General features: G+C 46.9%; 1 protein-coding gene across 6 annotated transcripts in view; it reads right to left on the bottom strand.

Annotated features, from left to right (window-relative positions):
* Positions 1-14,037, bottom strand: part of KIAA0232 (KIAA0232 ortholog) — a 94,495-nt gene that overhangs the window by 53,266 nt on the left and 27,192 nt on the right. For all 6 annotated transcript variants that reach the window (XM_043573025.1, XM_043573028.1, XM_043573026.1 and 3 more), the window contains exon 2: positions 6,966-7,462. In XM_043573025.1, coding sequence (XP_043428960.1) covers positions 6,966-7,196 — 231 coding nt within the window. In that variant the 5' untranslated portion in view covers positions 7,197-7,462. The remainder of the gene's footprint in view (positions 1-6,965; positions 7,463-14,037) is intronic.

Genomic DNA, 14,037 nt, shown 5'->3' with positions numbered 1-14,037 from the left:
GGACAGTGGGGTAGCTCTGCACGTGTGAGATGGGCATGTACAGGAAACGTCTGTGCCTTCCTCTCAATTTTACTGTGAACCTACAACTGCTCTAAAGAAGTCTTTAAAAAAAAAAAAAAAAGTGGGGCACCTGGTGGCTCAGTCAGTGAAGCGTCTGACTCTTGATGTCGGCTCAGGTCACGATCTCACAGTTCGTGAGATCCAGCCCCACACTGGGCTCTGGGCTGACAGCGTGGAGCCTGCTTGGGATTCTCTCTCTGCTCCTCCCCCACTCACACTCTCCCTCTCTCTCTCCCCACCCCCTCAAATAAATAAACATTAAAAAAAAAAAAAAAGGTCTGGCATCAGACCAGTTACTATTTAATAATAGTCTATATTATAGACTATTTAATAAGGTCTCCTGCCCAGACTAACCAGAAAAGCCAGGTAAAATATGCAACCAAGCCAGCATACAAACCTGTGCTGAAGCATATGGTCCTGTTGAAGCATCCAGGCCTTGAGAAGACCGGAGCGGGGGGCGGGGGGGGAGGCAGCTGTCCCAGGCAAGGGCAGCCTACGGCAAGCACGGGAGCACTGACATCTGTGCCCGCTTTCTCCTTCGGGAAATGTGCCCCTTCTAGGCCCAGGGCAAGACGTGGAGGAAGAAGACGGCCCTGTGAGAGACAGAGAGACCAGGAGAGCCAGGGGTGGCCTCTCAGGTCAGGACAGAGAGGCAAAGTGCCAGGAGGAAGGGGTGGGAAACAGGCCACACTACTGGGTTCTCCCCTGGACACACGAAGCAGGTTGAGGCTGGGCAGGGCACACGGGGACTCGTGTTGACGGGAATGTTCTATTTATCTACCTGAGTGTCATTACATAGATATGATCTTCGTGAAAATTCGCCCATCACTACCCTGGTCGGGATGTACTTTATGCCCCAAGGAAAAAAAAAAAAAAAAAAAAAGCTTAAGGAAAAACCCTCTTGTATTTTTGTGCAGAATCGATGGGTGCCCCCTATCTGGAACCTAAAAAGACCTAACATTGTAAGAACACCTAAAGCGATCACACAGACTGAGGGATGAGCACGAAAGGACAATCTTGGAGGAGGTGGACAAAGATAAAACTCCTCAAAGAAAGAAACAAAGAGAACAAATCACGAAGAGTGGATAACACAGCAAGCGGTTTGTTTCAAACACAAATCTCAGAGCGTGTTTCCCCAAACTCGGGCAGCATTTTAGAAGAACGTGCTACTGGGGCACCTGAGGGGGCTCGGTCGGGTGAACATCCGACTCTTGATTTCAGCTCACGTCGTGATCTCACGGTCCGTGAGATTGGGCCCCACATCAGGTTCTGCGCTGCTGGACTGAGGCCTACTTGGGATCCTCTCTCCCTCTCTCTCTCCTCCTCCCCTGCTTGTCGCTCTCTCATTCTCTCGCTCTCAAAATAAATAAATCAACTTAAAAAAAAATAGACGAAAGTGTACTTTGCACGCAGGTACTCTGAGAGGGCTTCTTTTTGGTGGCTCAGCCGCCTCATCACTCCAGACTTCCTCCGGGGCACCTCCTCTCCAATTCTTAGTCCCTACGCTTCCAGGTGCTTGTAGCCCAGCCAGCAAAGTCCCCTCATCCTAGGAGCTGGGGTCGAGGATGGGGCCGTGACCAAGTTGGCCTACCGGGACGAAACCCTGCTCTTCCTGCTGGACTCTTACAAATGAGGGTGGGAGGGGCGCCCGGGTGGCTCGGTCAGTTGAGCGTCCGACTTCGGCTCAGGTCATGATCTCACTTTGTGGGTTCGAGCCCCGTGTCAGGCTCTGTGCTGATGGCTCGGGGCCTGGAGCCTGCTTCGGATTCTGTGTCTCCCTCTCTCTGACCCTCCCCAACTTGTGCTCTGTCTCTGTCTCTCAAAAATAAAGGTAAACAAAACTTTTTAAATGAAGGTGGGTCTGGGCTTGCAGCGGGGAGGGGACGGTGAAGCTTGAAAAGCAAAGCAATAGAGAAGGCAAGCTTCATGGTGGGGCACTGATTCCACGGAAGGTCCTGTATCCAGCTGCCACTGAGGCCAGCCCCAGCCTCTGGACATTAACAAAGGATCCCAAGTTGACTAGCTGTGTGACCCTGGGCAAGTAACTTAGCCACTGTCTCTAAGCACCTCCACCCCTGGGGCCAGGAGCACTGGGCCTGAGTGCTCTGACGCGTGGCCATACGCAGGGTATGTGTGCTCATTGTGAGCGCTGCTGCCTTTGAAGCTAGACCAAGCTGGGCTTTCTGTCATCATCACGGGCTGCTGATAAAGCTTTCACAATACTGAGAACATTAAAATATAAAGACCAAAAAAAACGCTGTGATAAATTCTCGGATGATGGTTTTCATTTAATGATGAAGGAAGATTAAGAATGTGGGGTTCTACGAATGACATAGTGAAAAGCTATCTTCCTCAGACGACTCTTCCTACTCACGACAGATTACAGGGAACCTGGTGTTGACCATCAGCCCAGCACAAGCCCGAGGCAGGAAAAGTAAACTCCCACCTTTAAATTATGGCTTTACTACAGCTTCCCTTCGAGCCAATCGTAAGACTGTAAAATATTTTTTAATAATTTAACTCCAGTCTATTTTAAGAGTTAGAGACGTGATGCCCCAAGCTTCCCCGCAGCACACGCTGCCCTGGCACTCGCTTTCACCCTAGAGGGACTCCACTCAAACTTCAACTGTGAACTAACAACGAACTTCCCCCCAGTTCTACAAACCACAAGTGCATTAAAAGACAATAAATCCATTCCACATGGTTTCTAAAGCCTGCCTTTGCGATAGAGTGTTCTCACATTGTTCATTCAATAATTATTTGTTATGTGTGAAAACAAAAACAGCAAAACTCTCTAATATAAAAGTGGGCACACGTTGGATCTGACAGACAGGAGTTTAAATCCCAACTGACTGCTGTGTGGCCTCAGGCAGATCACCTAACCTCTCTGAACGTGCACTGCTACACCAGTGGAGACAGAGAAAATACTACTTCCCTCCAAGGTGCGGTATGGAGGCCAAATGAGGCAGGCCTACATGAGAAATGTCCGGCACTGCCCTTGGCACACTGTGGCGTTCTCTACGTGACCGGGCTACTGATTTGAGAAGGTAAAGGCATTACAGGAGAACGGCCACTACGAAATGTAGCGGGATAACGGAGTTAGAAAAATCACTACTTTGCAACCATCAAAGTCAACAGGTGATTCAGGTGGAATCATCTACGGGTGAGAAAACCGCCAGTCTCTCCAAACGGGTCACCTGATGGTTACACAGAAGAGAGCGTCCAGCTTCCCATGGGAGAAACCTGGCAGACGTGCCCAGACCAAGGCCAGCACTGCCACGATGCAACAGACGGACGTCGTGTGCATCTGCCACGACGCACGATGAAGAAGGAAACTTGGTGGCTTATGGGAGACACATGTTTATGCCATAAACACGTAAGCTGTCTCTGCACAGAAGCAAACGTCAGGCAGACCCAGAGTTAAAGGATGTTCTGCTAAGCAACTCTCCTGTTAGCGTCAAAAACGTGAATGTGGTGAGACACAAAGGAAAGCTATGAACTATTCCTGATTCGAGGAGTGAAGAGGTGCAACCGGGAACGTAGGCGCACAGTCTCGACCTGGAGCCTGGGTGGGGGCAAGTTACGATGAAGGGCATCACTGGGCAGCTGATACAAGGGGAAAACCGGCAGGGTATCATGATGTGCCCACGTTAACCTCCCTGAGTCTTCTAACTGTATCCACGTGGCGAGGAGAAAGCCCAATCTTAAGAAACACACGCTGATTTATTTAGGGTAAGAGAGTACCAAAGGAGGGGAGAGAAATAAAGCAAAAGCAGGAAAATAGGATCAACGGGTGACTAAGAGTACACCAGAGTTCCCCGTCATGTTCTCATTATTCCCACGTTCAAAATTATTTCACAAGAAAGCAAACACTTTTCAAAAATGAGTGTCTGATTTCTGCTCCAGGACCTTCATATCTACTGGGAAAGAGAATACATTCTAATAACCAGAACGAAGAGATCGCCAGTGAAAACATCACGTTTGGAAGCAGACGGCGTGGTCTCCTCAGGAGCGAGAAGGACCCGCGGGCAGTGGCGGCTGGGCCCAAGCCCGGGTCAGGACAGTGGTGTACATTTCCATCTGGAGACAACACCGGTGAGCTCCAGATGGCGTGAGCGGGCATTTTCCAGAGTCTGGCGGCCACGACCAAAAGAAGAAAGACACGAAGAGCAAAGAGAAAGAAGAACGTGTAGAAACGAGGTGACTGTGGCGCCCCCAGGGCACCCGCGGGTCGGGAGGTGCTGCTCGCTGGGGCCGCACGGGAACCGCCGGGGCCACCGCTGCATTACGATCCTGCTCAAATCACAGGCTGGCGCTGAACTGCTCGTCCTTCCGGCTCAACCAAGACCTCGGTCTGATCAGCCTCACTTCCCACCCAATCATCCTGTGCAGCTGAGACCAAAGTCACGTGCAAAACCCTCCTGAGAACTCAAGAGCTCTTGGTGGGTGTGTTTTAACCAAGATTAGGAAAACTGAGGGATTAAACATGGCAGATAAGGCTACAAGCTGCAGCAACGGCCTTAAAACTGGCCGTCTTCAAGTCAAGGTTAGACGTACTCACGAACTGAGGGTAAGATGGGAGGAAACAAACACCCAAAGGTGGAGTCGTTTGGCCCCCCAGATGAGGAGCTGGGCCACCACACGTCTGACCCAGACATCAGGGACTACACCTGGCCAGGGAGCAGGGCTGTGAGCTGGCATCTGAATCACAGAAGGTGGGCAAGGCCCCCCCCTCCCCCTACTCCCCTTTCTCCTACCAGGGAGACTGCCCTCGGCTCTGCACTTGGACTCCCTTTCGGGGGTACCGTGAGCGCATCCTCCCCTTGAGTCATGAAAAGTAACATCAGGTCTACCCGATCTCCTAGGTCACCTGTTAAAAACAAGTATCATCTGCAACTTGACCTTCCCCATCAGCATGGCACTTGGCACTGGGCCGAGGGGAGGGGTATTTTAAAAGCCCCGATTTCCCTTGGATTCTCCTTGTAACTGCACACAGGTTCTGTTTTCACCAGCCCTCGTCCTCCCGCTCCCTAAAGATGAAGCAGAACTCTGGAAGGTGGATCCAACAGTTGGGCACAGAGAGGTGCCCTGCCCCGGCCCCCCAAGCCCTACTAAGAGAGGAACCAGAGGAATCACAAACACATCTCCTCAGAGAGGTGCTCAACTATAAGCTTAATCTCTGTGCTACAGCACGCTGGACATAAATACTTCGTGCTAATAAACTTACTAACGTTGCCAAAATATTCTAGGTGGATACTGTTAGCACACAACCCTAAGAGTACATGATTTTTGAGTTAAGAGAAATATCGTCCTCATTTCCGGAAATAAAAATTCTTCCAGGGGCACCTGGGTGGCTCAGTCGGTTAAGCTGCTGACTCGATTTCACCTCACGACCTCACAGTTTGTGAGTTCGAGCCCCATGCTGGGCTCTGCACTAACAGTGTAGAGCCTACTTGGGATTCTCTCTCTCCCTTTCTCTCTGTTCCTCCCACTTGTGTTCTCTCTCTCTCAAAATAAACAAACTTAAAAAAAAAAAATAATAATTCTTCCATGTTTGTAGATTTAACATTTTATTTGCCTCTAAAAATATTTTAATTTTTTTTTTTAATGTTTTATTTATTTTTGAGACAGAGAGAGACAGAGCATGAGCAGGGGAGGGGCAGAGAGAGAGGGAGACACAGAATCTGAAGCAGGCTCCAGGCTCCGAGCTCCCAGCACAGAGCCCGACGCGGGGCTCGAACTCACGGACTGTGAGATCATGACCTGAGCCAAAGTCAGACACTTAACCGACTGAGCCACCTAGGCGCGCCTCTAAAAATACATTCTTTACATTTACTGGAAAGAGGATGGAAAATAGAGCCTTAGTAAGGAAATTATACAAAATACTGACTGCCAAAATGACACATTTCCTGATTCTTAGGTTCTAAGTCAAACCCCTGAAAATGCCAACCTCATTCCCACCAGCCGGGGCAGCAAGCAACCTGGCAGCAGGGAAAACAGCTGTGTCCAGCTGGAAGAAAACACGTCTGTAACAAGTGATGAGGGACCAATGTTAAAACACGCTGGCAAAATTCTGTACTTATAGACAGGACCTGGAGGCTTCTCCGTGGTCTGGAAGGCAAAGCCAGCTTCTTCCGTCAATGAAACTTTATCCCTGCTTTCAGTGGTAGTGACGGTGGGTTTAAAAACCAGCAACAGAAACTGCCCACCAAACACTCCGGGTCACATGAACGTGGTACATGGAGGTCACCCAGAGCCCGTGTGGTCCCCGGTGACGACCGTGTCGCCCTCTCGGTAGGCCTCACTCTCAGTACCTCCTCTGGGAGGGGGACCCTGAAGTCGGACTTACTCTTTGGAGAACCCGGATCTGCCTACTTTTCACTTGCAACTCAGCACTGAAGTCAAATGAACTGCGTGAGGGCCGACTTCCCGGGGGATCTACAACGACGTACCGCAAAGTCACGTGCTTCATGTCACACGCTTTGCTAAACAAGCAGTTTAACAGGAAAATGAAACCTTAACCTTCAGAACGTTAAGAAGTGTAACAGACACAAAGATGAAAAGGTCTCGTCCCGACGTGTGACGTTCCTGATGGCGGACACCAGCACCCGGCGCCGTGCGGCTCACAGGCAGGGGGCCGTCAAGCCCTCACCGGGCCCTGGCGAGAGCCGGGGGGCCTGAGCCAGAGTGTGATCGACGGGGAGAAAGGCCAAGAGCGGAGAAAAGCGCTGTGCTAAACAGTGTGCTGTGACCCAGAGCATCGATGCCCCCTGGCGGGTTCAACGTCTGCGGACCGCGGCAGTCCGCCAGCCTGCTCCAGAGTGTAAAAGCGCTCCCTGAAGAGAAAACACAAACCTGCAGACACAACCACGCATGTTCACAAAACACGTAAGACACGGAAGTACCTGTTCCTGTAGGTCGTAGTCATAGCTGTCGTGCAGCAGGAGGCTGAGGACATACCGGGTATAAATCATGGCGTCGATGCCACATTTCTCCAGCTCCTGTCCCAGCCAGGTCTGCACTGGGCCCAGAGCATGGAGCAGAGACATCTCAGACACAGGTACGGGGCCTGGAGAAGAGGCTGAGGAGCTCTCAGATGGTAAACCGTCCACGACAACTGTGCACACAGGGCGCATGAATTTAGGTTGCTGACATCCTTAAAATGCGAGGCATTTTCTGCAGGTGACGTTCTGTTGGTATCTGGAGGGGATTTTCACTCCAGTAAAAAGGAGAGACGCCGGACATCTAGGATAAGCATCTATTTTCGCGGGCTGTCAGCCATCTAGACCAGAATTTCCCTCTTCAGACATGACCAATGAATCAGCATCCTGGGAGCAACACACACACAGATGTGGTTTACTTTACTTTCACATTGAGGCCAGATGGAAGTCTCCGGCAGAACCTACGAAATGAGAGAGAAAAGAAAGGCACGCGTTATATACAGATATAAACTAAGTCACTGACCTTTTGGAGCAAAAAATCCAAAAAAACTGTCTATTGAAATTTGGTGTCTTAGAACACTGATTTCTTTTTGCGGTAATCTTTGACATCTGAAGCCAAGTGACATTTCAAACCCTTAAAAGCTTAATACCATTCAAAAGAAAGGAAAACTCAGAACTTTATACTGTTTTGCTTACGCTCAATCCCAACGACACGTATCTTGCTATCTGAAGAGACCGGGCTAGTAAAACTTTGCTCATCTGTAACGCTGGAAGGCTGTGTGTGGTAACAAATCGCTAGTCCATTTTTAAGTGTACAGAAACAGGCAACTGAATTGTCATTTCGTTCAGACGCTGGTTAAAAATGAGTCCTTTTTATTGAAGGTTTCACAAAGACAATCAATCGCTTCGTCTGGCTAAAAGCTTTGCACAGCTGCTCACCACTTAACTTATTTCATAGAAGTTAAGGTAAACCATGGATCTGGCTCAGAGCCGCGCCAGCTTGTACGGTTATATTTGGTGCAGCTTCCACACCTTGGCTGATGGTTTGCTTACTTGTGCGACAGATGCCATGCTCTTAACAGTCTTTTCCCCTAAGTTAACCTACTTTGCATATGTCAAACTAATCGAACAGTGGCCTTATCAAATCATAACATTCCTATGTTAGAGCTCTGATGAACTTACTTCACCAGAAAATAAAAACCACCACAACGGCAGGTAAAATCTCCATGGCTCAGCGTTTGCATGAATTTTAGCAGACAATAAGAGGGTTACCAAAAGTGACTTTTAAAAAAGTATTTCTGAGGTTAGTAAAAGCATCAAGTCAAAAAGACTTCCCCAAAGATTTAAGTCTCCGTTTCTTGCATTTCATGAAAAACTACACAGCGAGTTTTACAATCATTAAATATAAAGAGGGGCGTCTGAGTGGCTCAGTCGGTTAAGCGTCCAACTTCAGCTCAGGTCATGATCTCACAGTTCATGGGTTCGAGCCCCGTGTCAGGCTCTGTGCTGACAGTTCAGAGGCTGGAGCCTGCTTCGGATTCCGTGTCTCCCTCTCTCTCTGCCACTCCCTGCCTTCTCTCTTTCAAAAATAAATAAAACATTTTAAAAAATTTAAAATATAAAGGAAAATGTTTAAATCTACCACAGGACTAAGTTATTAATTTGTCATTAACGTATATTCTGCTTTCTAAAATTTTCTTTACAAAACTGTCTTTTCTGATTTATGGAAACTAGATAAACTAAAGCAAACTTTTTCTATAATTTTTACCTGCTGAAATTTTCCAGCTGACTCTCAAAACACTTTTCATAAGTTCTTTGATATGTTTGGCACTCAGGATGCCAGACAGATCATCAATTAAGCAAGACAGGGAATTCTGGGGACATCACTTGAAGCAAGGTGACAAGCCGGTACTCATTCAATGCAGATCAACCAAGACAGAGGGAGGACTTTTAGCAACAGCGGAAGGAAGCAGATGAAAGAATGGAAGGCAGCTTGGGCTCACAGGACACGGCACCAGAGACTGCTAGAGGGTGACCCTCGAGAGTCCAACACCCGGGCGTGCATGGGAGGAGCTGCCCAAGCACAGGAAGGGATCATCACAAACAGGACCTGACGCTCAGTATGGTGAGGGATGGTGCCTGCTTCCCACCAGCCAGACTGGAAAACCTCCTAATTCAGGGACACTGGCCACTCAGAAAGCTCCTGACTTAGAGAGAGGGAAGGAACTGACTCTAGACAGAATGGCGCCTGCCTAACACATCCTAAAAGCAAGACCTGAAAGGACCATACCATTGCCAACTAACTTCACTTCAGCCCCAGAACAAATCTCGAGAAATTTATAGGAACACAAAAATATGCAGCACCTAAGAAAGTAAAATTTACAGGCGCCTGGGTGGCTCAGTCGGTTTAGTGTCTGTCTGCCTTCGGCTCAGGTGGACGATCCCAGGCTTCATGGGTTCAAGCCCCGTATCGGGCTCCGCGCTAACAGCACAGAGTCTGCTTCCAATACTCTGTTTCCCTCCCTCCCTCTCTCTCTCTGCCCCTCCCCTGCTCTCTCTCTCTCTCAAAAATAATATAAACATTTTTAAAAAGTTAAAAAGGGGCGCCTGGGTGGCGCAGTCGGTTGAGCGTCCGACTTCAGCCAGGTCACGATCTCACGGTCCGGGAGTTCGAGCCCCACGTCGGGCTCTGGGCTGATGGCTCCGAGCCTGGAGCCTGTTTCCGATTCTGTGTCTCCCTCTCTCTCTGCCCCTCCCCCGTTCATGCTCTGTCTCTCTCTGTCCCAAAAATAAATAAACGTTGAAAAAAAAAAAAAAGTTACAAAAAAAAAAAAGTAATATTTACCATGGCTCGCATCTAATAAAATATCAGCAGACATGCAAAGAAACAGACACAGAGGAAGGAGAAATGAAGAGATAAATTAATTGAAACCAACTCAGAATTGACACAAAAGTTAGAATTAGCAGAAAAGGACCTTAAAGCAGTTATGACAAAATGCCATATGGGGATGAGTAGAGAACAGAAGATATCAAGTCAAACATCTACAGATGAAAATGACAGTATCTGAGGTGAAAAGTACACAGGATGGGGTTAATAACAGATTAGCCATTTCAGAAGGAAAAATAACAGAGGTTTTTTTTTAATGTTTATTTATTTATTGGGGGGGGGGGGGGCAGAGGGAGAGAGAGAATCCCAAGCGGCCTCTGCACTATCAGTGGGGCTCGATCCCATGAACCATGAGACCTGAGCCAAAAATCAAGAGTCAGATGCTCAACCAACTGAACCACCCAGGCGCCCCAATTACAGAGTCTTCAACTACAAAAGAAACCATACGAAACGAAACAGAGAGAAAGGAACGAATTCACACAGCCTCAGCGAGCTACGTGACAATTTTAAGAAATCTAACATACGTGTAATTGGAGAAGAAACAGAGGCAACAAAGATATCCAAAGAAATAATGGCCAACGTTCTTCCAAAACGGATGACGGCTAAACACAGAGATCCAAGTTCAATGAACTCTCAGCACAAGAAACGTGAAGAAAATGACACCGAGGCACGTGGCAACAAACCCCTTCCAACAAGTGACAGAGGAAGCATGCTTCACACCAGACAGAGAAGAGACATTAGGTGTAACAGAGCAAAGAGAATGAGGACACCAGGTTTCTTGTTGGAAACAGGCAAACGAGGAGACAAGGGGGCAAAAAAGACTTGAAAAGACTGAAAGGAAAAGCCAGCAACTTTCAAAAAATCTTCCAAAACAAAGGGGAAACAAAGACTCTTCCAGACATGCAAAAGCGGCAGAGACATCAGAAATGATAAAGACAGTCCTTGGGGCAGAAGAAAATGACAGTAAAGCAAAACGTGGACCCACTCAAAGGAACAAAGGGCACCAGAAACATTCTTATTACTTGAGTATCTTTAAAAGATAATTCAGTGATTGAAACAAACATAGTAACTATCTGTTGCGAGGTTTACAACATACGTGTAAGCAAAACCCAGGACCACACAGCAGGAAGAGGCGCGGAGAAAATGTAATGCGATTCCCGGCTCTCCTGTCGCCCTACGTGGAATGGTAGAATGCCACTTGGGAGAGACTGGGATTAAGACAGGAGCTCATAACGATCAACGTAAACAGTCTAACCAACCAATTAAAAGGTAGAGGTGGCTGTGTGGGTGGCTCAGTCGGCTGAGTGTCTGACTCTTGATTTCGGCTCAGGTCAGGATCTCACGGTTCCTAAGGTGGAGCCCCCATGATGGGCTCTGTGCTAACAGCGCACGGCTTGCTTGGGATTCTCTCTCCCTCTCTCCCTGAATCTCCCCTGCGATCACATGTGCTCTCTCTCAAAATAAATAAACATTTAATAATAATAATAATAATAATAATAATAATAATAATAATAGGTAGAGATGGTCAGATTGGACTCTAAAACTGCAAGACCCAAATATATGCTGCTTACACAAATATCCACATTAAAAATAAAGGCACAAATAGGTTAAAAGGACGGAAAAAGATACATCATGCCAACACTAGCATAAAGCAAGGTTGAGTGTCTACAATAATGGGATAGATTTCAGAGCAAAGAGTATTAACAGAGGAAAAAGGTCATTTCACAATGATAAAGGGGTCAATTTATCAAAAGGATATACCAGTCCTATTTATTATAGATCTAGTAGTAGAGTTTCAAAATGCGTGAATAGGAGCATGTGGGTGGCTTGGTCGGTTGGGTGGCCAACTTCGGCTCAGGTCATGATCTCACAGTCTGTGGGTTCAAGCCCCACGTCGGGCTCTGCGCTGACAGCTCAGAGCCTGGAGCCTGCTTCACATTCTGTGTCGCCCTCTCTCTCTGCCCCTCCCCCACTTGCACTCTGTCTCTGTCTCTCAAAAAGTGAATAAACATTAAAAAAAAATTTCAAAATGTGTGAATAAAAACTAACAGAATTTCAAGGAAAAATAAACAAATCCACAATTATACTAGATTTCAAAACCTTTCTCTTAATCATTGAAAGAAGTAAATAGAAAATCAGTAAGGATATAAAAGACTCGGCAGTATTATCAATGAATTCGATATAAGACTATATTCTGGGCCATAGAGAAGGTTGCAACAAACTTTTTTTTTTTTTAATTTTTTTTTCAATGTTTATTTATTTTTGGGACAGAGAGAGACAGAGCATGAACGGGGGAGGGGCAGAGAGAGAGGGAGACACAGAATCGGAAACAGGCTCCAGGCTCTGAGCCATCAGCCCAGAGCCTGACGCGGGGCTCGAACTCACGGACTGTGAGATCGTGACCTGGCTGAAGTCGGACACTTAACCGACTGCGCCACCCAGGCGCCCCTGAGAAGGTTGCAACAAACTTTAAAAGGACTAAAAAATCACAGAAAATGTATTCTCTGACCACATGGAACCAAATTATAAATAACAGAAACGTATTACATAACTCTACATAACAGAGCAAAGAAGAAATTAAAGGAGAAACTAGAAAGTATTCTGAACCAAAGGAAAATGAAAATGCAAGACATGATATTTCTAGGATGCCACTAGAGCAGTTTAGGGGAAAACTAGTAACACCAAGAGCATGTAGAAGGAAAGCTCTCAAATCAATGACCCCAGTTTTCACCTTAAAAAAATAGGAAAGAATGGGGCGCCTGGGTGGCTCAGTCGGTTTAGTGTCCAACTTCACCTCAGGTCATGATCTCTCAGTTCGTGAGTTCAAGCCCCGTGTCGGGCTCTGTACTGACAGCTCAGAACCTGGAACCTGCTTCAGATTCTCTGAAGCAGAGCCTTCTCTCTGCCACTCCCCGCCCCTTGCGAGTATGTGTGGGCGTGTGTGCACACGCATGCGCGCGCGCTCTCTCTCTCTCTCAAAAATAAATAAAAACATTAAAAAAAAAAACTAGAAAAGGAAAGCAAATGAAACCAAACTGAGCAGAAAAAGGCAATATTAGAGCAGAAACCAGTGAAACAGAAAACAAAACACCACGAAACCAAATGCTGATTCTTTTCGACAAAGTCCTTTACAAGCCTCCAGCCAGACTGTTGAGTAGAAAAGACATAAATTACCAACATCAGGAAGGAGAGAGGTGAGATCACTACAGACTCCACAGATTAAAAAGGATAACAAGGGGATGTCAGAAAAACTTTACACCAATAAATTCTACAAAGATGAACTGGCCAAGTTCCTTGAAAACACAAATCACCAAAGTTCACTCAAAAAGAAAGAATAAATAGCCCCGTATCTATAAAAGTGACAGAATTTGTAGTTTAAAACATTCCCACAAAAGAATCTCCCAGCCCAGAAGACTTCAAAGCTGATTCTCACCAAATATTAAGGAAAACGTGATGCCATGTCTATCCACACTCTTCCAAAAATTAAGGAGAACACTTCCCAAATCACATGATGAGGCCAGCGCTATCCTGACCCCAAACCCAACACATTATAGGAAAGGAAAACCACGGACTAATATGCCGCATGAACACAGATGCAAAAATGCTGAACAAAACGCAGGAAACCAAATCCTAGGATGTATGTCAGACCCAGAGAGTAGGGACATCCAAAGAAGGCCGTTCATGACATCGACACACTTGTCTTTGCAACAGAACCTTTAAAATACTAGTTTCACACTAAACAACTTAGTGTAAGGCTTTTTTTCATTATTTAAATGCACTAAGGCCTTAAATAGTCATGCCATGACAGACTTTGTTCACTGTGAAGACAGAGAGAAATGCTGTTTTAGTTGTTGTTATGTACCCTTAAAAAATGTTTTTAATGTTTATTTTTCAGAGAGAGACAGAGTGTGAGCCCGGGAGGGGCAGAGAGAGAGAGACAGACAGACACACACACACACACACACACACACACACACACACACACACACACACAGAATCTGAAGCAGGCCCCAGGCTCTGAGCTGTCAGCACAGAGCCCGAAGCCAGGTTCGAACTCACAAACCGTGAGCACGACCTGAGCAGAAGTCGGACATTTAACCCACTGAGCCACCCAGGCACCCCTATTATGCGCACTTTAAAACATGGTTT

Source organism: Prionailurus bengalensis, chromosome B1, assembly GCF_016509475.1.
Source record: "Prionailurus bengalensis isolate Pbe53 chromosome B1, Fcat_Pben_1.1_paternal_pri, whole genome shotgun sequence".
Lineage (NCBI taxonomy): Eukaryota > Metazoa > Chordata > Mammalia > Carnivora > Felidae > Prionailurus > Prionailurus bengalensis.
This window is presented reverse-complemented; position numbering and strand designations above follow the sequence as displayed.